A 26,132-nucleotide genomic window follows, 5' to 3' on the forward strand; every position below is an offset into this window, starting at 1 on the left:
GGCAGGAAGCTTGGCCCCAGTGATGTACTGGGCCATACCCACTACCCTCTGTAGCGCCTTAAGGTCGGGTGTCGAGCAGTTGCCATACCAACCGGTGATGCACCCGATCAGGATGCTCTCAATGGTGCAGCTGTGTAAATTTTTTAAGATCTGGGGACCCATGTCAAATCTTTTCAGTCTCGTGAGGGGAAAGGGTGTTGTCATGCCCTCTTCACAACTGTCTTGGTGTGTTTCATCTGTGGATCTATTGGGGCGGTATGCGAATTGGAGTGGGCCTGGGATGATGGTCTGGAGTGTCTGGGATGATGGTGTTGAAATGAGCCATGACCAGCCTTTTAAAGCATTTCATGGCTACAGATGTGAGTGCTAACCAAGCGATAGTCATTTAGACAGGTTACCTTGGCATTCTTGTGCACACGTACTATGGTGGTCTGCTTGAAACATGTAGGTATTACAGACTGGGTAAGGAAGAGGTTGAAAATGTGAGTGAAGACACTTGCCAGCTGGTCAGCGCATACTCCGAGTACGCGTCTTGGTAATCCGTCTGGTCCTGCAGTTGTGTGAATGTTTAAGACCTTTAAACAGGTTCACATCGGCTATGGAGAGTGTGATCACAGTCTTCCAAAACAGCTGGTGCTCTCATGCAAGGTTCAATGTTACTTGCCTCGAAGCGAGCATAGACGTATTTAGCTCATCTGGTAGGCACGCGTCACTGGACATCTCGCGGCTGGGTTTCTCTTTGCAATCCATGATAGTTTGCAAGCCCTGCCACATCCGATGAGCATCAGAGCCGGTGTAGTAGGATTCGAGCTTGGTCCTGTATTGATGCTTTGCCTGTTTGATGGTTTGTCAGTAAATTCCTCAATACCATCGGATTAATCCGGGAACATATTCCAGTCTCTGCTAGTGAAACAATCCTGAAGCTTAGCATCTGCTTCATTGGACCACTTCCGTTTTAAGCGCATCACCGGTACTTCCTGTTTGAGTTTTTGCTTGTAAGCAGGAATCAGGAGGATAGAGTATTGGTCAGATTTTCCAAATGGAGGGCGAGGGTAAGCTTTGTATGCGTCTCTGTGTGTGAAGTAAAGGTGATCTAGAGTTTTTTTTTCACCTCTAGTTGCACAGGTGACATGCTGGTAGAAATTAGGTAAACCGGATTTCAGTTTTCCTGCATTAAAATTACTGGCCACTAGGATGGATGAGAATTTTCTTCTTTGCTTATGAGAGAACTCCTTCAAGACTGTTGGAAAAGCATTCCAGGTGAAGCTGGTTGAGAGAATGCCAAGAGTGTGCAAAGCTGTCATCAAGGCAAAGGGTGTCTACTTTGAAAAATCTAAAATATATATTGATTTGTTTAACAATGTTTTGGTTACTACATGATTCCATATGTGTTATTTCATAGTTTTGATTTCTTCACTATTATTCTAGAATGTAGAAAATAGTAAAAATAAAGAAAAACCCTTGAATGAGTAGGTGTGTCCAAACTTTTGACTGGTACTTTCCATGTCCTTGTTCAGCCACGCCTCTGAGAAACATAGGATATTGCAGTTCTTTAGATCACGTTGATAGGATAGTCTCGAGCGGAGCTCATCCAATTTATTCTCCAGTGATTGCACATTCGCCAATAGAACGGAGCGTAGGGGCTGTTTATCTACTCTCCAATTAGTCTCTTCAGGTATCCTGCACGCCGGGCTCTATAGCGCCTCCTTCTCTGAGTGTCGGGGATTTGGGCCTGGTCCGGGTTATGCAATATGTCCTTCGCATCTGACTCATTGAAGTAGAAGTCCTCATCCAAATCAAGGTTAGTGATAGCTGTTCTGATGTCCAGAAGCTCTTTCGGTCATTGGAAATGATGGTGGAAACATTATGTACAAAAAAGTAAAAAAATACACAACATAGTACAATTGGTCAGGAGCCCGTAAAACGGCTGCTATTCCCTCCAGCGCCATTTCTGTGAATTTGTGTGCTATTCCCTCCAGCGCCATTTCTGTGAATTTGTGTGCTATTCCCTCCAGCGCCATTTCTGTGAATTTGTGTGCTATTCCCTCCAGCGCCATTTCTGTGAATTTGTGTGCTATTCCCTCCAGCGCCATTTCTGTGAATTTGTGTGCTATTCCCTCCAGCTCCATTTCTGTGAATTTGTGGTGTTATGTTCAATAGTGTATCTGTGTAATATGGTTGTTATGAGGTTGTGGTATAACGTGTTGGAATTGTTTGACACTCAATGCATGGGCAGGAAAATATTCACACGCTCATGATTGAAATCAAAAACAGGGGTGAAGTATGTGGTGTACATGGCTGTGTGTGATTGTGCACAAACGATCCTATACATATCAGTGGAGGCTGGTGGGAGGAGCAATAGGAAGACGGGCTCATTGTAATGACTGGAAAAGTGGATAAGTGGTATGGTATCAAATACATAAAACACATGGTTTCCAGGTATTTGATGCCATTCCATTTGCGCCGTTCCGGACATTATGACCCGTTCTCCCCTCAGCAGCCTACTGAGATGTGTACATACAGGACTAACCTAAATACATATGTACACATATCTAAAACTCGCTCAGTCATATTTGTACTGTGAATGCATGCACACACAAAGATCCATATCCGGTACATGCAAAAGGACAATTTTAGACCCGCATGCAGCAGCATGCATTCTCCCTAAGCCACACTATAAGGAAGTAGATACACACGTGTGCAGCTGCACACAGAATGCCAACGTGGTTATCATGTTCTCCATGAACCATGCCTCATGTTTATCTCCCACAGCCTGTACTCTATCCCAATGAGGGAACAGATTGTTTAAAGCCTCAACCGCCTATAGGCCCACCAGAGAGAATGAGAAAGAGTGAGAGAGTGAAAAAATTTATAAAATGAGTGATTGTGAGTGTGTCACTGCACTAAGGGATGCAGCAATTGAGGAATACATCCTGGGTTGGTGTCAGGGTGGTGGACTTCGGACCCAGTAGGGTCCTGGGGTGAGATATCAATCTCTCTACTATTATGTTTTCCTTACTCTCCCACACACAATCCCTCATACAAGCACATATTTAGTCACACATAGGCATACACAAAATATGCACAATATACTTTACATACACATTTTCCCAACCAAAAGAAAAACCCTGGCTGCCTAAAGTTGATCTCCCACACTGTCCCATTGCCCCTATATACTATCTCCTATAGCTATATTCCCCCACCCCCTAGTCTCCATGCATGTGAGCAGACTCCAATGGGCTGCCGACCAGCCAGTGTGGGATTACATAACAAGTGGAAAAACGGGAAAGGGATTAGCGCTTACACTGCATTTGAGGGACTTCCTCCCCCCTCGACATTTTCACACACAACAGACTAGGGTTCAAATAGTGCATGTGCTTGAGCCTGCCTGGAGTGCCAGGTGGACAGGGGTTCTATTCATCCACTAAGCCTGACAGGCTAACTAGTGCTAAGTTTCAAATACTGTTTGAACCCTTAACCCAGGTCTGGCATGGGCAATTCCATGGTAACAGTGATGCTGAGAATCAGATTTTTCACTTTAAAAATGTACAGCATAGAGCCCCACAGTGGATGTGTCATAATACCCATAAAACCTAGCAGTCAAACAGGGAAATGGTTCCAATTGTTTTTCCACCATTCATTTTTCCCATAGGGGATTTTAAAACACTTAAAATAAGGGCTGTGTTTTGTGCAGGCTTACCCTGGTGTGACGTTTTGTCAACTATGTAAATCTCTCTCGGACAAGGTGACTTTTATGAATATAATTAATCAATGAATCAATGCCTGAAAGCCAATCAGCTCTTTGTTTATTATTTTCTTTGTAAAAATACCTTTTTTCCACGTGCGTGTGTGGGGGGAATTAGTGGTTAGGTTTAGGGGTTAAGAGTTAGGTTTAGGGATTAGGTTAGGGTAAGAATTAGGTTTGGTGTTAAGGAATATAGGATTTTGAATGGAAATAAATTTGAGGTCCCCACGAGGATAGAAGAACAAAACGTGTGCGTGCACGCGCATCTCAGTCTACATATCTCAACAGTTGCTCCACATAGTAGTAAAACAGGTATGCCAGGTTGCAACAGAAAGGAACATAAGAAGTACTAATTCTTATCTAAAAAGGTACTAGCACAGTCTTCAGGAGAGCAGGACAACGTCACCACAAATAGCAACTTCTACAAAGCACTCTACTATCAAGGCATAACTTGTTAGATTTTACCCACTGAGCACAAGATGTTGAAAGGACGTATTTTCCAAAATATGGATTTCAACGTCCTGTGCTCAGTGGGTTATGTCTAACAAGTTGTCTTCAACTCATCAGCCTTCAATGTAGTACACAAATAACATTCTCAAACACACATTAAAATAATGGGCATAATTAGCATATAGTCTGTGTTTATGGTGAGTGAATAGAAGAATCTAGGAGATGTTTCCTGTGACAAGCAGTGGTCTTTGGTCACCAAATATAGCGTGCGCTCTGGCTAGTCTGTCAGGAATGACAATGTCTGATTCCAGTTTTACTGGCCAAAACGACCTATAGGTCCAGCATAAGCGGCTAGTGGCAGGTTAATTGGGGAGAACGAGCTCATGGTAATGTCTGAAACGAAATAAATGGAATGGTATCAAACACCTGGTTTCCATATGTTTGATACCATTCCATTCACTCCATTCCATAATTTGTTATTAGCCGTCCTCACCTCACTAGTCTCCTGTGAATTCCACATATGCCATGGACAGTCTAGAAGACTGAAATTAAACTGATTACCAGGAGTAACAAGATCGAGGAACACAGTGGGGAGTTGACTGCTCAGTAGGACACAGGATGGGTACAGTAAACAGAAGGGGCAGATATGGTGTGTTAGAAGTGCTGTTTAGTTTGAAAATACAAGGAGTGAGAAGAGCCTGTGCCATATGTGTGTGATGTGGTTAGTTAGCATGTCTTCTCTGTATTCCTGTCCTGACCCCAACCTCTGCTCATATCATCAATACAATCACCAACATACCTGACCCTCTTCACCTCCCTTTCCCTGCCAGGCTACCACCCACTCACCATGAACCTACCACACCAGTGATAATAATCAGAGGCGTCACAGGGGAACGTGCCCCCACAGATTTGTTCTGTAAAAATAAAAACAGATTAATTTATAGATTTTTGTTGTTTCTCTGTAATACTACTAGCCAGCTAGCAATTTTATGAAGTTGGCTTTAGCTAGCCCAGATTGGGAACCTATCTCCCAACCTCATAACTAGCTACAAAGAAGCCTTTTCAGGCTATCAATCAAGTTAGAGTAACTAGCTTGTCTAACTATCTTAGCTAGAATGTGTGCTGGCAATGTTGGTATACATTAGAAAAGCAGGCAACTACTAAATGTACTGAATAAGACTCACATTCCTTTCAATCTTTTACACGGATTTTAGCAGAGATTCAAAGAAGAATATTTAGCTTCTTTAAAAAAATAACCACCAGTCAGGAGGATACAGACAGCTCAAGAGGTATGCTTAGATATGCAGAAAATATATACTTAAACATATTATTATTTTTTACATAGAATCAAGCATAATGATTATGGCTCTAGATTGCAGGAACAAGCTGTTTCAGGTGTTTGAATGCAAAATTCTCCCAAAACCCCCACAGCCATCCTTGCGGATGTTTTTGCCCCTTCAGTTTTTTGGGGTGCATGACACCCCTGATAAAAATGCAGCAGTACATCCGTTGGCCTGTCGCTCAATCCCCCCCTAAAGGGAGCAGCAACTGCTGTGGCCAGTCATCAGTCAACAGTGAGCATGAAGACACACATGCACATGTGCTCTCTCTTCCCTCCCTCACCACTTTTTCTGTCTGTCTTTCATCCCTCTTTTTAAGTCAGTCCCCCAGGCATATTGCTGGAGCTTATTTCCGCCATGCCAAAGTCCCAGATGTGGTGGTCAGATCAACATACCGTAAGCAAAATGCAGCAGTTTAGTCCCAGGGGCTAGGATTGGGGATGGAGGTGGCGTGAGAGAGCGAGGTGGTAGATGGTGAAAGGAAACGGAAGGAGTTTTTCATTGGAGTGCTATTGGCCTCAATGGCCTGCCTCCTTGATCTGTGTGCAAATGTGTGCAAACTGCATAAGGAAGACCTTGAAAAAGCCTAACTTGGTAAACTTGTTTAATTAAAATGGTGACTAGCATCATTAGGTATAATGTGAGCTTTCTGTGTTCTATCAACATGAACCTAAAATGCACACTGGGTTCCCTACTCTCTTGGTCAACTGTAAAGTCAAACTCTTATGCTTAGCATATTCTTTTCTCAGTTGGACTGTAGGGGTTGCAGGTAGCCTAGCGTTTAAGAGCATTGGGCCAGTAACCAGGTTACTGTTTCGAATCCCTGAGCTGTTCGGCCCTTGAGCATGGCAGTTAACCCCCAACAATTACCCCCCCCCCATACTGAAGATTTAATCTTAAATCAATGATTTACAACCAGATTTAGACAAATACAATGGACATCTGTTGCCCTAAGAGTTGTGCAAAGTTGGTAGAATATTATTCAAAATGAATCACAGCTGTAATGGATGCCAAAGGTGATTTCACCAAGTATCAACGCCGAGGTGGGAAGACTCACGCAATCAAGAAATGATATATTATTTTCTTTCACTTTGAAAATGTGGATAAGGTTGTGTAGATCTGTAGAATAATAAATAAGAAATAAAAAAAATTAAATAATGTAGCAAAATGTGAGGACTGTACACTGAATAGAAATACACAAATGGAAAAGGCTACAGGACTACAGAGTACTGTACTCATTTCAACAGTAAGATCGCTCCCTGGTGCATTGCTCGTGTCATGACACCTAATTCACCATCTAAACTTCACTTACTCACTCATAAAGAAAACTGCCTGACAAAAGTAATACTTTTCTTCAAAACTTAACTTCCTCTAAATCCTTTCTCGGTGACCTCTAATTAGTACTACTGGCTTCTAGTCCCTCGTCACACACCAGTTGCTGTCACACATCCAGCCTCTGTCTAAAAGACGAGCGCAGGAGAGATGTGTGAACTATATTCTGGGCAATTCTATGACATTTGCTGCCCTTCCTGAGCAAGTGAGACATACTGAGGTGTTCCCCTCAACGAACTGAAAAACACCAAACCCTTGTACGAAGAGGAAAATAGCCTCTGTCATTATATTGTTTTACATGATGGTGAACCTGCCATGTAGACAACATGGTACCTTATCTTGTCATCTTTTGAATTGTGTGTTGTATTATCAGTCCAATGATATGTATTATAGACATCATTTTAGTGTTTAATACACTACAGTAGAAGTTGGGGTTGGACTGGACACTCCTAAGGTTCTCTCATGTTTTTTTGTAAGGGATCAGGGAAAGGAAGAGGTGGAAAGAGGCAGCCACACTGCAATACATGACATGATACATGAAGACTGCCTGTGTCGTGATGCCATTTTCCTGGAAGGAGACAGCTGTGGCCACAGCATGCCCTGTTTCATCAGTTAATACAATACCCTCTTGTTCACTAGAGACACTAAATCAACAGATTATCTGTGTGTGAAAAGCACATCTATTCAATTTGAATGGACTCCACACCATGTATTTGGTTACAGTGTTATTGTGTGTGGGTATTTTTACACTTTAGCAGACGCTCTGCTCCAGAGCGATTAGGGTTAAGTGCCTTGCTTAAGGGTACAGACAGATTTTTCACCTAGTTGGCTCGGGGATTCAAACCAGTGACCTTTCAGTTACTGGCCCAGTGCTCTAAACCACGAAGCTACCTGATATATGTAAAGACAATGCTGTATGGCTTTATTGCATAGGTTTCCTACTTCTGGTGTGTGAGGAGGCATAAACTGAGAGCATTTCCTTTAACAGCTCTTGTCTCGACACCGATCTACTCGTTCTTGACTCTGTCTCGAAACAATATGTTAATTGATGTATAATCTGTGATTGCAGACTGCGGATGGCCAGAAGACATTTTGGCAAAATTGGTGTTGGAAAAAAACTTTTCAGAATCCCCAAATATTTATTGGTTTGGAATTTGTCTTGGTCTCGACCCTTCCAGTCTTAGTCTAGAATCGTAGTCGAATAAGGTGGTCTAGACTAGGCCTACAACTATTACTACACTTCATCCTTTCGTTGGGTAAGGGCAGACTCAACTGGACAAAAGTGAAAATTAATACTGATGGGGGGATTATTTATGTTTATTCAAATTATTTTTATTACCCAGAACAAGTAACACTTTCTTCAACAAAGAATAGGTCTAATGCGCATCTCACCACTTGGACTGTGAATTTTTTCACGCACCCCATAAAATCGAATACAATTTTGTACAACTGATTAGAAGGTGTTTTATAATACTCAGTTCTGTATGGATCTCATGTACAATTTTGACAGATTGAAATTTGAGTTGACGTGCTTTACGGGATAATGGGACAATTTTTTCTCACTACAAAGCTTTTCTCATCCCTATATTGAGATACGTTTTCTGAGTCACATTTTGCGCTGGCTCCACAGTGTCTTAATCTAAACAGGAAGCCTGTCCGACCCCAGTGCAGCTGTAAACAAGAGTAAGGTTGGAATCTATTCTGGCTATGGTTTCGCCAACTCTCTCTCAATTTCAATCATAAATATTTCCAATCTGTTGGATCACTCTATTCATAACGCAGCGGCTCTCTAAATAGCAACATGGCTCAGGAATTCGTTACGGCCAGAATTAAAGGGGACAAAGTAGTCGTGTTTCTAAAACCGTTATGCCCATATTGCGTAATGGCAAAAGATGTTTTGTCAAAGTATGGATTCAAATCTGGACACTTGGAATTCATAGACATCACTGGACGAGATGACATGAGTGAAATCCAGGATTACCTAAATAAAATAACAGGTGAACGAACGGTGAGTGAATGCATGTTTGTTTCGCTTTGTTATCCAGCCATTTCTAGACTTTTACTAGCCTGTTTTTTTACTTTTGTACCAACCGACAGTTTTTTCCCCCAGGAGCCATATAAAACATTTATTTCGTATATGGCAACCCTTCAAAGTACATAGAAGTAGCCTAATTTTGATAGTGTATTCATACTTTAATTTTAGTCTTGCCACTGTTAGTCACAGTGACTCAGCAAATGAGCCATGTTCAGAAAGGCGGGCAGAAGTTGCGCAAAAGGGGTTTGAAGCGCGCAGGTTGCATCATTACATTGCTGTACGGTAAATGTTAAGTAGTCTTCGCAATTTATGTACTGCATCAGAACAAAAATAATCATGCTACACATTAGACATTTATTCGGTGGTTTATCTATTTCTGTGTCTGATACCGCACAGAAAAGCAACGCACAAATTGGACGAATCCAAAACACTGTGCTAGTCTGCATAGTCTGGCAGATGAGTTGCAGTGGTGCGGATTGCCTCCCATTGAAATGAATGGCCATCCACTGGAAAGCATACAGTTCGACACAACCCTGTGTACAAGGCTTAAATCCATTCATTTCAGTGGGCTACTGTAGCCCCACTGATTTCCCATTGAATTGTCAGCAAAACAGTACATTAGGGAAATTAAAACAATCTACATTAATTGAAAAACATAATATTGCTGCTGCCTAATAATCCATATGAATGCGTGTGTGTGAAGGTGCCACGGGTGTTCATCGGTAAGAAGTGTGTTGGTGGGGGCAGTGACGTTAAAGCCCTGGATAAGAGTGGGAAACTGGAGGGAATGCTGAAGTCAATCGGATCGCTGCAATGATCTTCAGGTACTGCGATGAACAACATTTAACACTATTCTGTGCAAGGTTTCTTCTTGATACTGTGACTGTGTAGGGTATCAGTGCTAGCTCACCTGTTTTTCCACACAGCCTCTCATCTCTCTGTCCTTCTCTTTTTGGCAACAGACAGCTGTGAATATCTGCACCACCTGGAAAACGCCTTGCCTTCGGTCTGTCTGCTGAACTGAGACCAAACATTGTGTGTCATCTATAGCTCTGATGTTAGAGGAAGTTTCTTCGTTTGTCACCAGTCTATCTTCATGACTGTAGACCTGTCTCTGTTCCTCCAGTAATATTCCTCCAGTGATGTTTACATCCAAACATCATTAAATCACTTAACCAGTATCTTTTGTATAAAATAAAAAAGACACACCAATGTTAACTAGTTCTGCTTTCGTTCTTGAAGTCGTTTGCTGTATAGACGCAGACATTACAAGTCAAACAAAACTGAAGAAATATAGGAAGACTGCACCTGTACAAAAACAGAAAATCTTCAAACACATATTTAAAAGTGTGTACAAGTTTGAAAACTTGGAAAAGATTGAGATTGAGGTCAGTTAGTGCACTGGAGGATACGAAAGGATAACCCAGAGATTACGCTTTGAGTTGCTGATAGGGAAGTACTTAGTTAGTCTTATACCTGCACCACCCGTTTACTATTCCACGGCGCTAACGAAAGACACATTTAGTATCACATGGGGTTTTTCCCCAACCAAAATGGCCCAAATCCTTACACTTTCCTGCTCGTCACCTTCTCGTGTAATTTCTTAGTCTTGGGCTGGGCCATATTCATAGTGGCCCTGTATCTCTCTGTCTGGTAGAAGTCAGAGTCAATGGTGTCAGGCGAGTCGTTAAATGTGACATACACATCCCGGTTGACCTCTGTGACCTGGTGAACCCTCTGTTTGACCCCTTTGGAGCGCCAGGTGGGTTTAGGGGGTGTAGCCGAGGGGTTCACCGCCTGGTACAGCCCCTCGCCTTCCGCCAGAGTGATCTTGTACTTGTGCCACGGACACACGATGCACATCCGCCCGTCAAACTCCTGGGCACATCAGAGAAATGAATGAATGAACAAACAAACAAACAAACAAAAAAACACAAAAGATTGTTTAGCTATGAGAATGAGCTGTAGGAAGGAGAGAGAAGAGTGGGGCTCTTCTCAACTGTCTGTCCTAGCTCCCTTTTCAAAATGCAATGGAGAAGATCCCTCCCGTCTGACACTTTCCTCCACTGCGTTTTGATGAGGCAAGGAAAGAGGACGCAAGGAATAGAGGAGAGACAATGGAGAATGAGCCTGGGATTCCTGGTAAAGCACAGGATTGATGAGGACAGTGTGGAACAAGTAGTAGGTCAAAGAGAAATCAGACGACTGACCTCGATATCTCCCTCCTTCAGTGGTCCACCGGTATCTGGCAAAATAAGACAGACAGTACAACACCACTGGAATTCAGTGTCAGGGATAGATAGTATAGCCTATTCATAGACGCTAACATCTAACAACCTACATCACTATACTGAGAGCACGTCCGTTTCTAAAAAGGACCTATTTGGGTGTTTTTGGAGCTTGTTCATGTCTTTTGCGTGGCCTGATACCACACAAAGAGCAATGAAGTGAATCGCGGCTGAGGTAAGTTTCTTAAAAACAAGCCAAAATCACAAAAAACTAAATATCTGGACCCTTCTACAACATTCTATTTACATTTTTAAAAATTATTTAATTCAGAAATAGGAAAATTCTTCTTTAAGATCCCCAACGCTTGCTCTAAAACGTTAACACATTATTTGCGGTACGGTTTTGGAAACATAAGGAACATATATTTTATGTCACAATAAATAATAATAATTTAAAAAAAAAGGTTAAATTACAACACACTTTTTACCATAGGGTTAGGGTTCCCACACGGCCATATTTTTTTGTTACTGCGCTTGTTTACGGAAAACAGACGGGAGACAGTCGACTACCTAAACTAATTAGCTATCGCCGAACACCTGTGTGTAAGCTAAATGGGAGACGGACACCACAAACATGTTGTCACTGAAAAATACTGTTGGCTGCAACTGTTAACTGTATATTTTGCACTTGTGAAATTCTTTTTTTTGTGATATGAAAGTAGAGGGTTTTATGTTTCTAGAACCGTACCGCAATTGAGAATCGATTCACGTTTAAATGGAGTATCTGGCTGTTTTGGCTACCAGAGCCAATTCACCTCTAAACAGAACATGTAAGGTCCTTGGACTATAAGGAGTAAGGTTAGGCTCCTTCACTCCATTATTGGGCGAATCCTAAAATGACTTTATTGTGCTGCTTTTAAAGGTCAACTGATATGCTGTCCATCGTAAAACATGGGGAATGTTGGTTTGGAGGAGTGGAATTTTCTAGCCCCAATCTATTCCTTTTCCCAACCAGGGGTGTAGTTCTGCCAGAGCGCGGAGGAGCGGTGCTCCCTCACTTTTTTCAATATGAGAATACACAGAGCTGGTAAAACTATTTCTGGAAAATGTATTCAGATAAATTATAAATAAATTCTATTTAATTACCACTAAAATGAAAAACAATAGAATGACAAACCAAATAAATATGTTCAGCAGCCTATAGGTAGATACATGGTGGTTTCTTCCTTGTCTTCTCTGGCGGTGGTAAGAATGATGAAGAACTATAAGCTACATGTGTGTGTAACCAATGTGAAATGGCTAGCTAGTTAGCGGGGTGCGCACTAATAGCGTTTCAATCGGTGATGTCACTCGCTCTGAGACCTTGAAGTAGTTGTTCCCCTTGCTCTGCAAAGGCTGTGGCTTTTGTGGAGCGATGGGTAACGATGCTTCGTGGGAGGCAGTTGTTGATGTGTGCAGAGGATCCCTGGTTCGAGCACAGGTAGGGGCGAGGAGAGGGACGGAAGCTATACTGTTACATGTGCACTGCAGAGGCCCATTGGAGGCTTGACCACTTTGGCCAATCAGAATGGCCAAAGTGGGCGACACCATCCTGCCGAGGACACCCAAACCACAGGGGTCACCATAAAGCCCAAGGAGCCTGACCCTCTCAAGAAGTTGCTGTACCCCTGCTTGGGATATTTAGCCTGCATGGGCTATTGGTTGAGACTAGGGTTGCACATTTTAGGGTATATTCAGAGGTGGAAACTTTCCGTGGGAATTAACGGGAATATATGGGAATTAATATTAATACCATTTAAATGTAGATGTTTTTTGCATTGGATATATTTACCATATCATATGGAGACAGAAACAAACCTTTTACCTTATCATAAGTAGACAATTGCAAATGATTAAATCCTTCCAATAGAAATGAAAAAAACGATGTAGTTATGAATTGAACTTTAATTAAATTAATTGACTCTTCACATGGGATGATTTCACTGAACAACAAAAAGGGAATATTGAATGATCCCCAATGATCCATCGCATCTCCCAAAAACATTTTCAACATACATCTGTAAAATGATGAAACTAAAGCTTTTAGTTGTCTTCCTCTCAGGCTTCCATTTCTTCTCCCTCGAACTCCTCAATGTCCACCTCTTGAACATCAGACTCTGAGGCCTCATCTTCAATGTCACTTTTCAACCTTGTTGAGTATGGCTCGTTGTCATGCTCAAAAAGCCTCAAATTTGCCTGGATGGCAGCCAATTTTTCAACCCTTGTATTGGTTAGCCTGTTGCGTGCTTTGGTGTGTGTGTTCCCAAACAAGGACCAGTTGCACTCTGAGGCGGCTGATGTTGGTGGGATTTGGAGGATGATGGAGGCAACGGGAAAGAGCCTCAGATCCACAAAGTCCCTTCCACCAGGTGGCTGATGAGATATGCCATATTGCATCTCCATCCCAAAGCCCTTGCTTGGAAGTGTACTTCGCCAGACTGTCATGAACCTTGCCCTCATGCAGGCCAAGGTGGCGAGACACGGTAGTGCTCTTGCCAGCATACTTGGGGTCCAACATGTACGCTGCGGCGTGTATGAGCTTCAGGCAGAAGTCTTCACGCTTTTTGATGTATTTCAGAACTGCAGTTTCCTCTGCTTGGAGCAACAGTGAAGTGGGCAGTGCATTACGGATTTCTTCTCTTACATCTATAAGCAGAGTCTGAACATCAGACAGGATGGCATTGTCTCCCTCAATCCGTGCAATGGCTACTGCTATAGGTTTCAGGCTGCTTACCACTCTCTCCCAAAATACAGCATCCAGGAGGATCCTCTTGATGGAGCTGTCCATATCGGCAGACTGTGATATGGTCATTTCTTGGAGAGACTCCTTCCCCTCCAGGAGACAGTCAAACATGATGACACCACCATCCCAACCGGTGTTGCTGGGCAGCTTCAATGTGATGCTCTTATTCTTCTCACTTTGCTTGGTGAGGTAGATTGCTGCTATAACTTGATGACCCTTCACATACCTAACCATTTCCTTGGCTCTCTTGTAGTGTATCCATTGTTTTCAGTGCCATGATGTCCTTAAGGAGCAGATTCAATGCATGTGCAGCACGCCAATGGGTTTGATGTGAGGGTAGGTCTCCTCCACTTCAGACCAAGCAGCCTTCATGTTCACAGCATTGTCTGTCACCATTGCAAATACCTTCTGTGGTCCAAGGTCATTGATGACTGCCTTCAGCTCATCTGCAATGTAGAGACCGGTGTGTCTGTTGTCGAATACTGGTTGAGGGGTGAAGATGATGTAGTTAATTATTCCTTGCCCATGAACATTTGACCACCCATCAGAGATTATTGTAATACAGTCTACTTTCTCTATGATTTGCTTGATCTACAGCATGTCTGGTTGGAGGGTTGTATGCTGGGCAAAGAACATTCAGAAATCTCTTCCAATACACATTGCCTGTGAGCATCGGCGGTGAGCCAGTGGCATACACAGCTCGGGCAAGACATTCATCAACATTTCTCTGACTACGTTCCTCCATGGAGTCAAAAAAACCTTCTGATTCCAGGAGGACCATGAGCTGTCGCTATCGATAAGGTGTCTGATTCATCATTTTCACCTCGAATAGAAGTAGAGGGACTTTTGTCAGAGGTTGCCTGTTGTGAGCGCTGAGGGAACTTCATGCAGAAGTTAGATCAAAGCTGAATCAATATCTTACAAGATCACATAATGATTGCATAAGAGAACTGAATATACAGTAATACCATAGCATAGTAGGCCTATAACATTACTGTTACACCTAAAACACCTCATTTCGAATGATATTTTAGGATGGATAGCTGAAGAGTCATTTTTTTTCTCATGTGCCAAAACTCAACAGAACGCACCACTCGGCAAGATATGTTTGTATTGAAACAAAATGGAAGAAAGGCTATTAGTTTGTTAACACCATCTGCTCTAGTTCGCTCATGAAACAGTAATTCAAGAAGATCTAAATGTATATTACCATGAAACTGATTGAGAATAACCAAATGATTGGCACGGAGATGCAGTTTGGACGTTTCACTGGTAAAATATGAAGAATTATCATTCACTATTGACAGTGATGATGGCCTATTTTGAAATTAGGTAGCCTATGCCTAACTTGGTATTTGAGGATATTAAAAATATAAAATTTTCCTTTGACAACATGTGTGGGCATAGGCAGATGTTGCAATTGGAGGATGCATTTTATGCATATTAGGCTATTCAATTGGCTACATCTGTTGGTACAAACTTTGATTGAGGAAATTACGACATCATGAAAAAATTGTCGCTCCCTCACCCAAAAAATAAATACACCACTATCCCCAACATCCATTTTGCACACACCCATGACCCGATCCTTACGGTAGCAGCGCATGTCCATGGCGTGGAGCTTGCCCTGGTGGCAGAGAACCAGCACATCCCTCCCGCCCACCAGCTTGGTGACACGCTTGGCCTGGATAACGTCTTCTTTCCTCCCGATGAAATGGGAGGATGGAGGTGGCGATGAAGAGGAGGATGTAGGGGATGTCTGCTCTTCCTCAGAGAACATGTTGACAACTTCCAAATGTAGATGCACTCCTGAGAGAGAGAGAGAAACATTTAGTAGTTTGTGTGTGTGTATGTTTTAACATCAACCTGAACTAGGTTTAAACTAAAGGGGCAGCAGGTAGCCTAGTGGTTAGGGCGTTGGACTAGTAACCAAAAGGCTGCAAGATTGAATCCCCGAGCTGACAAGGTAAAAATCTGTCATTCTGCCCCTGAACAAGGCAGTAAACCCACTGTTCCTAGGCCATCATTGAAAATAAGAATTTGTTCTTAACTGACTTGCCTAGTTAAATAAAGATTCAAAAAATAAAATAAATAAAGATCACTGTAATCTCACATTTTTTAAGCACAAACATGCATCTAATCTCTCGTAGACAGATTCACATATAAATGGCTAAATAACAATTTTCACAAGGATTTTACTTATGGGTAACTGAGATTAGCATTCATCAAGCACTCTGGCAGGCTCCACAATTTGTGTTGCATGTTAAGCCTTGTTCACGTTACCCATTAGCACGTTATGTTCTGCCGGATATAATGCATTTCAATGACCATGTCAATACCCCCTTGCGGTTGAAGGCTCCGGATCTCCGAGAAAGACAGACTCTCCTCCATCTTGCGTTACAAACACTACACTCAGGTTTGCCAGGGCAAGCTAAAAAAATATAGCCCAATGGCCTCTCAAAACAGCCCACAAGGCTTGAAAACTAGCCCAAAACCTTTTTTTTGTAGCAAGAGAACAGTTAGCACATTTAAACCAATAAACCCTTTTCCGCAAAGTTATTGAGCAAATTAAGAAGGAATATTGCCGTACATATTTGCATATGTTATGATCTTGTGACGACTATCTGAATTCCTGGAAAGAGTATGATCTTTTATCGCAGCATGTATACAGATGATCCCTTATCCCTGTTTTTGTTTGCTAGAAATGTTTATACTGGAGACTTATCAGAACAAACTGTGTAACCTAGCATTTATAGCGTCTAAGAAATGCATTGCCATTTAATTGGAAGGTTGATTATCCTGTCACAATGGATGGCAAAAATGTCAAGTTATGTATCACTAGATTTAATTTATTACAAGACTAAGGGTAAACTGTGCAACTTTCATAAGGTCGGGGTGCCTTATATGGAATACCCTACTGTATGACAAAAGAGGTCTGTACTGAAAACATAAAACATTTTAGTCGAGCAGTCGCATATACTTTTTTTTTTTCATGGCACACAAGACACCTGTATGATTTGCGCCTGTCTCAGTGGACTAATCCATTGAAGAGCCTACGGGGATGCCACGGTCCAAGAATTTGGGGACTGTGGCAGATGCAAAAGACACGTCTCTCTCCAAAATGCATTCTATCCCGCTATTTTGTGGGTATTCATTGTTTCAAAACTTAATTGTGTGCCGTCTATCAATTCCCAATTACATACATCACCAGTAGTAGCCTACATTTACCATTAATTCCAATAATTTCTAATCTGCAATGTTGTTTGGTTATGGTAATTTATGTTAATTCATTCAATATATTATTATAGTAATTTACTGTTCATTCTCATTGTTGGAGTGGACATATGTTTTGCAGAACTCTCAACAAGGTTTCGTTCATTTCATTACATTTATTGTCTTTTGTTTGAAACGCTCCTGTCAATGTTGAGTAAGGACGCGCACCTGATTACACATATAGAAATAGGACTAGTCTACCTGGCCTGCTTGCAAATGTAGGCCTATAAATGTGCCCATCTGGGGATGTCTGAAGTGCTATAGTACTTCAGGAGCATAATGGTAGAATCTGCAAAGGCCAGCAGCAGCGGGAATAGGAGGGTTGGGAACAGTTTTTTTCTTCTGGTGAGGCCATCTTGATCTCTGGCTCCCTTGAATCATCTGTGTGTCTTCATTATTTAATCAAACAGTGTGCTTAAAGCATCAGACAAGATTTTTTGGTCAGGGACAGCCCTAGTAGAAATGCAGGAAATTAGGTTTAAGATGCCCAAAAATATCTGAGGGAGAACACCCTGCCAGGTTATGTCCCCCCCCCTCCTTTTAAAACCAAAGTTGCATCACTGATTGTATCAAATTGTAGGCTATAGAAATATAATTTAATAGCCTACTTGATGGCCAACAGATACAAATGTATCATTCTCCACATTTAATGTCAGTTTCATTGTGGACTTTTTCCCCATAACAGAAGCATCCAAGGGAGTTCCTTAGCCTGTTTAGGATAGGGGGCAGTATTGACACGGCTGGATAAAAAACATACCCGATTTAATCTGGTTACCACTCCTACCCAGTAACTAGAATATGCATATACTTATTACATATGGATAGAAAACACCCTAAATTTTCTAAAACTGTTTGAATGGTGTCTGTGAGTATAACAGAACTCAAATGGCAGGTCAAAACCTGAGAGATTCCTTTACAGGAAGTGGCCTGTCTGACCATTCTTGAACTTCTTTTCCATCTCTATCATTTACTAAGGATCTCTGCTCTAACGTGACACTTCCCACGTCGTCCATAGGCGCTCAGAGCCCGGGAAAAAACAGAATGTCGTCATTCCAGCCCCAGGCTGAAACACATTATCGCCTTTCTCAAGTGGCCGATCAAGGGACACTGGGCTTGTGCTCGTGACCCCGACCGCCCCCGCCTTTGGGATTTTTTCCTCTGTTTGCCGAAAAGGAGATTCCCTGTCGGAATATTATCGCTTTTCTACAGAAAAATGTCGTAAAAATTGATTTTAAACAGCGGTTGACATGCTTCGAAGTACGGTAATGGAATACTTAGAATTTTATTGTCACGAATTGCGCCATGCGCGTGACACTTCTTTACTATTTCGGATAGTGTCTGGAACGCACGAACAAAACGCCGCTATTCGGATATAACGATGGATTATTTTGGACCAAACCAACATTTGTTATTGAAGTAGCAGTTCTGGGTGTGCATTCTGACGAAGACAACAAAAGGTAATCAAACTTTTATAATAGTAAATATGATTATGGTGAGTGCTAAACTTGCCGGGTGTCTAAATAGCGAGCCCGTGATGCCTGGGCTATGTAACTTAGAATATTGCAAAATGTGCTTTCACCAAAAAGTTATTTTAAAATCAGACATATCGAGTGCATAGAGGAGGTCTGTATCTATAATTCTTAAAATAATTGTTATGCTTTTTGTGAACGTTTATCGTGAGTAATTTAGTAAAATTTTAGCGAATTCCCGGAAGTTTGCGGGGTATGCTAGTTCTGAACGTCACATGCTAATGTAAAAAGCTGGTTTTTGATATAAATATGAACTTGATTGAACAAAACATGCATGTATTGTATAACATAATGTCCTAGGGTTGTCATCTGATGAAGATCATCAAAGGTGAGTGCTGCATTTAGCTGTCTTCTGGGTTTTGGTGACATTATATGCTGGCTTGAAAAATGGGTGTCTGATTATTTCTGGCTTGGTACTCTGCTGACATAATCTAATGTTTTGCTTTCGTTGTAAAGCCTTTTTGAAATCGGACAGTGTGGTTAGATTAACGAGAGTCTTGTCTTTAAATGGCTGTAAAATAGTCATATGTTTGAGAAATTGAAGTAATAGGATTTTTAACGTTTTGAAAATCGCGCCACAGGCTTGCAGTGGCTGTTACGTAGAGAGGATAACTTCCATTGCAAATGTCCACTTGCGCAGCGCTCGAGACCCAAGAATTGAGCATGTGTAATCCCCTTTGCTTGATACGGTTTTCCATAAGGAAAGTAAACATTAGAATCCAGTTTACTTTAAACCAACTCTGAGCGAATTCATCGAAAGCCTTTAGTGCGTCTAAAGTTGTTATCCAGAGCTTTGTCGCCGTTATATGAATTCTAGCGTGTTAAAATATTTTATGGAAAAAGGGTTGGAAATGGGTGTCTCCATAATGACAATCTAACTAGCCGCCCGACAACTGGTAAAAAGTTATCAGGACGCACTCACTCACTCAGTAACAGCCTGCTCACTGCCCGATAATCAGCAGCAGGTCACAGTGAAATCGATTTTGTTTTTGAGAAATGCCTTGGCGGCCGCGGTGCAGTTTACAAGTAGCCCAAAAACCTGCAACCAATAAATGTTCACCCGCGACATCGATTTTAAAAGTAGCCCATTTTATCAGGAAAACTGCAAACATGGCAACCCTGACTACACTTGTCCGTTCAGTAGTGGCGCACTGCCCTAGCAGAGCTGGTTAAACTGTTTTCATGTTATCCAGAGCGATGGTGACTAACTGTGCTGCTGGCAACAATTTCATTACGCTGTTTTGTCGACGTTTACTGACACCGGCCATATTCAACTGGCGTTGAGCGTTCGTAAATGCATCTGCATCAGTTATTCTGCGCTCTAGGACAGGTACACGGACGAGTGTGCTCTGAAATCGGAGTTGATAGCCAGAACGAATTTACGAACGCACCCGAATGTCCATTGAGAACGCGCAATGACTATACCACTTCGCTAAATTACGGGAATAATCAAGTCAATAAGTGTTGGGTAGTTAGTTAGCATATAGTAAATATACTGGCAAGTTCGATGTATTAGTAGCCATCTAACATACCGGTACATACTGCTGTAAGGACAGCGTAGCAAACAAATTGTCAACCAACATAACGTGTAAGGTAATTTATTTGAAAAGTCATTACATTGGTCAGCATTTTCTTAACATTTGTCATAATTAGTTAAAGTAATGACTGTATCCTTCGGCTGCATATATTCCGACCATTTTCTTCAAATCTGAAGACGTTGTGAAGCCGAGCCGATTTTCTGAAGAATTGCATTATGGGCCCCAAAAAAGAAATCCCTGAAAGTGTCCACTGATTGTATACGTCGTATTTTTGTGAATGTAGTAGGACATCCCAGAATTTTTGGCATACTAACTATATACTACATTTACGTCACAAATAGTACAGTTAGTATGAGTATTCGAACACAGCTCTGGTCTTTCAATAGACCTAGCAAGCTAATGAAATTGATAAGGTTAAATTATTCTTCTCCTTTTTGCATTGCTGTTTTCAGTTTACACAGGCTTAGATCTTACACGTTTTGTTCTATGATAGAATAGCAGTCAGTTAACATGACCTTTATGAATTATGAAGCCTTTGTGCTTTTTTAAAACACATTCAAAAAAGTATTTAAAAGGTGACCGTAGCTGATTAATATTATCTCATACAACAAAACGTATAAGATTTCCTAAGCATGCGTTTACCACAGACCTTATTATCGGAGTTTATCCCAACCCCCCCATAAAATGCCATTCATTTTCCTCATAGGCTTTGTCCAACGAACCATGGCGGAGTTAGTGCCTACAAATAAACGCTATTACTAAATTGAGCACGTTTGCTCAAGTCTTATTTATTTTTATCTAACAGGTGGAGCGTATTTGGCTACCTCTCGAAATATGAAATATGATAGCTGACGTTTACTAACCCCTCTGCAATGAGCGTTGAACTGGCACAAACCAGAGAGGAAGAGACAAGAGATTTTACTCCACCCAAAATATGTCCACAAAGTAAGGACTTTTTGAATATAGTTCAATGAGTGTCGAATTTGGTCAACACAACATTTAATAGCTAATTTGCTATGCCAGGTTTATTTGATCAAATATACGTATTGTAATGGTTAGGTTGTTACGAATGCACTGATATAGGCCTAAGTGGTATTTAGGCAACTTTGGGAAGGAAAAAAATATTATATTGGAGTTGTGCATGTTCTCATAGAGATAAATAGAAGACCCATCATGTATATAACCTATTTTTAGCATGGACATTGTCATTGAGGGCTTACATCACTTTAAAATAGTCAACTGGGTGGGGATTCATTTGAATTGGGAGCAATCAGCCGATGAAGAAGAACATTTACTACTTTAAATTGGCGTCTATGGCCATGCTGTCATAGACACTTTAATGACACACATACAAAGAGAGTCCTATCTCTATTGCCACGTTCATGTGCTAGTCGGAACTTGGAAACTCTGAAATGTATGACTTGCTAACTGGTTGTAGTTATACACATGCCAGGGTTTCCCTTAGCCGGTAAAATAAAAGCCTATAAATAAAAATCAGCAAAAAAATATATAAAAGCCTATAAATGAAAGTGGTGCCAATTGCCCTGGAGAAGAAGAAAAAAATCCAGTAGTGAAAAAATGCTTCTTTGCCTATTCATTGATGGAAATACATTTGACTAGTCATGCTTATCAGTCTATAGGTTAATTTGCATAATTTAGTGTAATTAAATTGGTGCATGTGTACAGTATATTTGTTATGCATCTTGTCACAGGTGTACAGCATACAGAGATTGACTGGAAAATCTGTCAGACAGTGCAAGAGCTGCTGCTGCCAACTGGGAAATCAGAAAAATGGAGGTCAAATCATGACGTCAGTGATCTTCAGGTTCGAAAGTCGGACCTCTAGAAAAACGCCTGAGTTCCCAAGTTGGATGACCGTTCAAAGCGATTTTTATCAGTCGGAGCTCGTTTTTTCCCCAGGTCCCAGTTGTCTTGAACACACTGAAGTCGTAAGTCGTAGATTTCCACGTTCCCATTAGTTTTTCCCATTTGTTTTGAATGTGGCATCAAACGGCAACGGAAGGCAGACTTTAACTCGCCCCACACCACTTTGCAATGAGCTGGAGGCAGTATGCATTTTGAAAACATATATCCTACTTAATTGTTTGAAACCTAAACGTTTTAATACATAGGAGGCACGGCTTACCTTGCTTCAAAGTAGCCTATTCTCGCTTTCTAACTGGATATTTTCATCTCTGCCACATGAAACCACTCACATGGGGGTACCACAGGGTTCCACTCTATGGGGGTACCACAGGGTTCAATTCTTGGGCCAACTCTTTTCTCTGTATATATCAATGATGTCGCTCTTGCTGCTGGTGAATCTCTGATCCACCTCTACGCAGACGACACCATTCTGTATACTTCTGGCCCTTCTTTGGACACTGTGTTAACTAACCTCCAGACGAGCTTCAATGCCATTCAACTCTCCTTCCGTGGTCTCCAACTGCTCCTAAACACAAGTAAAACTAAATGCATGCTCTTCAACCGATCGCTGCCTGCACCTGCCCGCCTGTCCAGCATCACTTCTCTGGACGGTTCTAACTTAGAATTTGTGGACAACTACAAATACCTAGGTGTCTGGTTAGACTGTAAACTCTCCTTCCAGACTCACATCAATCATCTCCAATCCAAAGTTAAATCTAGAATTGGCTTCCTATTTCGCAACAAAGCATCCTTCACTCATGCTGCCAAACATACCCTCGTAAAACTGACCATCCTACCAATCCTCGACTTCGGCGATGTCATTTACAAAATAGCCTCCAATACCCTACTCAACAAGCTGGATGCAGTTTATCACAGTGCCATCCGTTTTGTCACCAAAGCCCCATATACTACCCACCACTGCGACCTGTACGCTCTCGTTGGCTGGCCTTCGCTTCATAATCGTCGCCAAACACATTGGCTCCAGGTCATCTACAAGACCCTGCTAGGTAAAGTCCCCCCTTATCTCCGCTCACTGGTCACCATAGCAGCACCCACCTGTAGCACGCGCTCCAGCAGGTATATCTCTCTGGTCACCCCTAAAGCCAATTCCTCCTTTGGTCGTCTCTCCTTCCAGTTCTCTGCTGCCAATGACTGGAACGAACTACAAAAATCTCTGAAACTGGAAACACTTATCTCCCTCACTAGCTTTAAGCACCAGCTATCAGAGCAGCTCCCAGATCACTGCACCTGTACATAGCCCATCTATAATTTAGCCCAAACTACTACCTCTTCCCCTACTGTATTTATTTATTTTATTTATTTTGCTCCTTTGCACCATATTATTTATATTTTAACTTTGAACTTTCTTCAAACTACAAATCTACCATTCCAGTGTTTTACTTGCTATGCTTTATTTACTTTGCCACCATGGCCTTTTTGCCTTTACCTCCCTTATCTCACATTGTATATAGTCTTATTTTTTTCTACTGCATCATTGATTGTATGTTGTTTTACTCCATGTGTAACTCTGTGTTTTTGTATGTTGTCGAACTGCTTTGCTTTATCTTGGCCAGGTCGCAATTGTAAATGAGAACTTGTTCTCAACTTGCCTACCTGGTTAAATAAAGGTGAAATAAAATAAATAAACATGTGCAGTGCCGTTTTGACAACGTTTTCCTGCTAATTGAATTATGGAACGAACATTCGCGGTAGCCTACTTCTTTGTCCGCATTGTTGCGCTTATAATGTGAAGAAATAATAGTTTATCAACATTTTAAGATTGACGTTCTGATCTGTTGCATCAGACTCATTGCTTATTTTTGTATGTAGCCTACTGGTTGTATGAATTTGGGATCTATCGTCCCACAACGGTCCCAGTCTGTTTGGAATAGGCTATTTCTTTCTCGCCAAGCTGACCAATAGAATAGGTAGCCTAAACGTTTATTCTATAGTTGATTGACATAGGCTAGTGGTTTTGCTGTTTTTTACTATAACAGGTTCAAACTAGAAGCACAAGCATTTCGCTACACTTGCATTAACACCTGCTAACCTTGTATGTGACAAATACATTTGATTTGATTTGCCCATCAGAATTTGGTAAGATCGTTGGCACATCGTTACATCCTTGACATGCATGTTCTGTTAATATGAATGACCATGTGATTTGTCATTCTGAACACCTTAGGTGGACGCCCTAATCAGGTTAAGACGCCCTAATCAGGTTAAGCACCCAATGTCTGATACATTTCTCAAATGTCCGGTAAATTAAATGTTACCTGTCAAATGTCTGGCGCCACATTTTCCTATTGGAAATCCTGACACGTGCCGCGTTCAACCTGTTAGCGAGTTGGACATTTCTGAGTTTCCTAGTTCCAACTAGCACATAAACGCGGCATTATGGCCTGTGTTTCATACCGCGCTGTAATTGTATAACCTGAATCAGTCACGTGTTTTTCATATTTCCAAAATGCCATCAATCTAATGGCATTACCACAAATTCCCTGTTCTAGATGAGAACTGTGGGAGTTTTTTTTAAAGGCTGTCATTGTATTTTAATTGTTGTATTATCAATCTTTAAATTACGCGATTGACCACGGCTATGTCCCTTTTCGACACAGGCTCTCTCCTGCCCTCCTTTCGTCAAATCTGACCACGACTCCGGTGTGGCCTAAAAATTGGTTTACTTTGAAAACCTGCTGATGACTGTCAGGCAGTGAGCAGGTTGTTGCTGAGTGATTGGATGGGTGGCCCGGAGGTGTGTGTGTGTGTGTGTGTGTGTGTGTGTTGAGAGAGCGCTACAGCTATTGGCTGAGTCACGTAAGCGAGAGAGCAGCATGCGCGCACGTCGTGACAACTTTTACCAATGTAGGTAGGCTATTTAGTCTGCGTTTCAAATAAAAGACACACTCGTCTACTTACCCTGCCTTATGTCCTTGGGGAATACCCGCCGGCATATCTGTCGTCGTTCCAAACAAGGGAAGTTTACAACGTAAGCCCCTCAGCCCTCGTTTTTAATGGAGTTTGAGAGTGTACAATTATGTTCACTTCGGGGCCTGAAACGCCCCATAATTCAATTCGCGATGACTGTACATCCGCTAAGAAAAGTCAAAACGTAACACCTCAACGTTAATATGGAGTCAACATGCAAGTGTATGTAAAAACGAATGTAAATAAGTTAGAAATTGTGCTACTAATGAACAAACACGTCTCGTAAAAGTAATGATGTTTTTGTTTTCCTAGTTTTTGGAAATTGTTGAAAGAAAAAAATGTAAGTAGACATGCAATCATAATTGACTGTAGCGCATTTAAAGCACCCACAAGCTACCGATGGCTGAAAACACAAATGTTGCGGGATGAACGAGTGACAAATTTCCGGGCAAGGGCGGTCCATTTAAAAATCATTCCTTCCTCCCTCGCCCCTTTTTTAAAAATGTTTTAAAACATTTTTTTTTATTATTAACAACAAATCAATACAGGAAGTACATGAGGGAACACAAGCATATATGGATAATATACAATGGACAATTGAGCTAGGGGGTACAATATCACATTACACAAGGACCTTAAGGGACATACATACACTTATAATTCTAACAGCTTTTTTGTTAGAGTATTTAATTGTCTTAAAATACAGTTCAATTTATTTTTGTAGGGTAAGAAAATGTGTTTCTTTTGTTTGTAAATTTACATTTGTGAATATGAAATTTGGCCAAACAATAATGAAATTAATTACATAAAAATGTCTCAGCTTATTTCTATCGTAGTTAAAGAATCCAAGCAGTACATCGCTCCACAATAGTGTAAGATCTTCATAAATGTGTTCAATTATATATCTACTGATGTCTTGCCACAGTTTTCTTACATGAATACAATGCCAAAAAAGATGCAACACTGTTTCTGGGTGGTCATTACAAAAGGAGCAATTTGAGTTGATGTTTTCCTTAACTTTTTCAT

The 26,132-nt window shown here is 41.4% G+C and overlaps 2 protein-coding genes across 3 annotated transcripts; one reads left to right on the forward strand and one right to left on the reverse strand.

Moving 5' to 3' along the window:
* Positions 1 to 8,504: 8,504 nt before the first annotated feature.
* On the forward strand, positions 8,505 to 10,122 carry glrx1 (Glutaredoxin-1). Its single transcript, NM_001141247.1, is given in 3 exon segments — positions 8,505 to 8,875; positions 9,606 to 9,726; positions 9,865 to 10,122. Coding segments are annotated over 2 exon segments (321 nt in total). The 5' UTR covers positions 8,505 to 8,668; the 3' UTR covers positions 9,720 to 9,726; positions 9,865 to 10,122.
* Positions 9,243 to 25,504, reverse strand: LOC106585697 (Rieske domain-containing protein). 2 transcript variants are annotated; one of them, XM_014172203.2, is made up of 4 exons: positions 25,098 to 25,504; positions 15,506 to 15,721; positions 11,113 to 11,147; positions 9,243 to 10,780 (listed from the first exon to the last, which is right to left on the reverse strand). In XM_014172203.2, exons 2-4 carry the CDS (start codon positions 15,690 to 15,692, stop codon positions 10,469 to 10,471), a joined length of 534 nt encoding a protein of 177 aa, XP_014027678.1. In that variant the 5' UTR covers positions 15,693 to 15,721; positions 25,098 to 25,504; the 3' UTR covers positions 9,243 to 10,468. The 2 variants fall into 2 exon arrangements, with proteins under 2 accessions (XP_014027678.1, XP_014027679.1); XM_014172204.2 differs by lacking the exon at positions 25,098 to 25,504 and adding an exon at positions 24,455 to 24,830.
* Positions 25,505 to 26,132: the final 628 nt, after the last annotated feature.

The sequence above is a fragment of the Salmo salar genome, chromosome ssa24, assembly GCF_905237065.1.
Source record: "Salmo salar chromosome ssa24, Ssal_v3.1, whole genome shotgun sequence".
In the NCBI taxonomy this organism is placed as follows: Eukaryota; Metazoa; Chordata; class Actinopteri; order Salmoniformes; family Salmonidae; genus Salmo; species Salmo salar.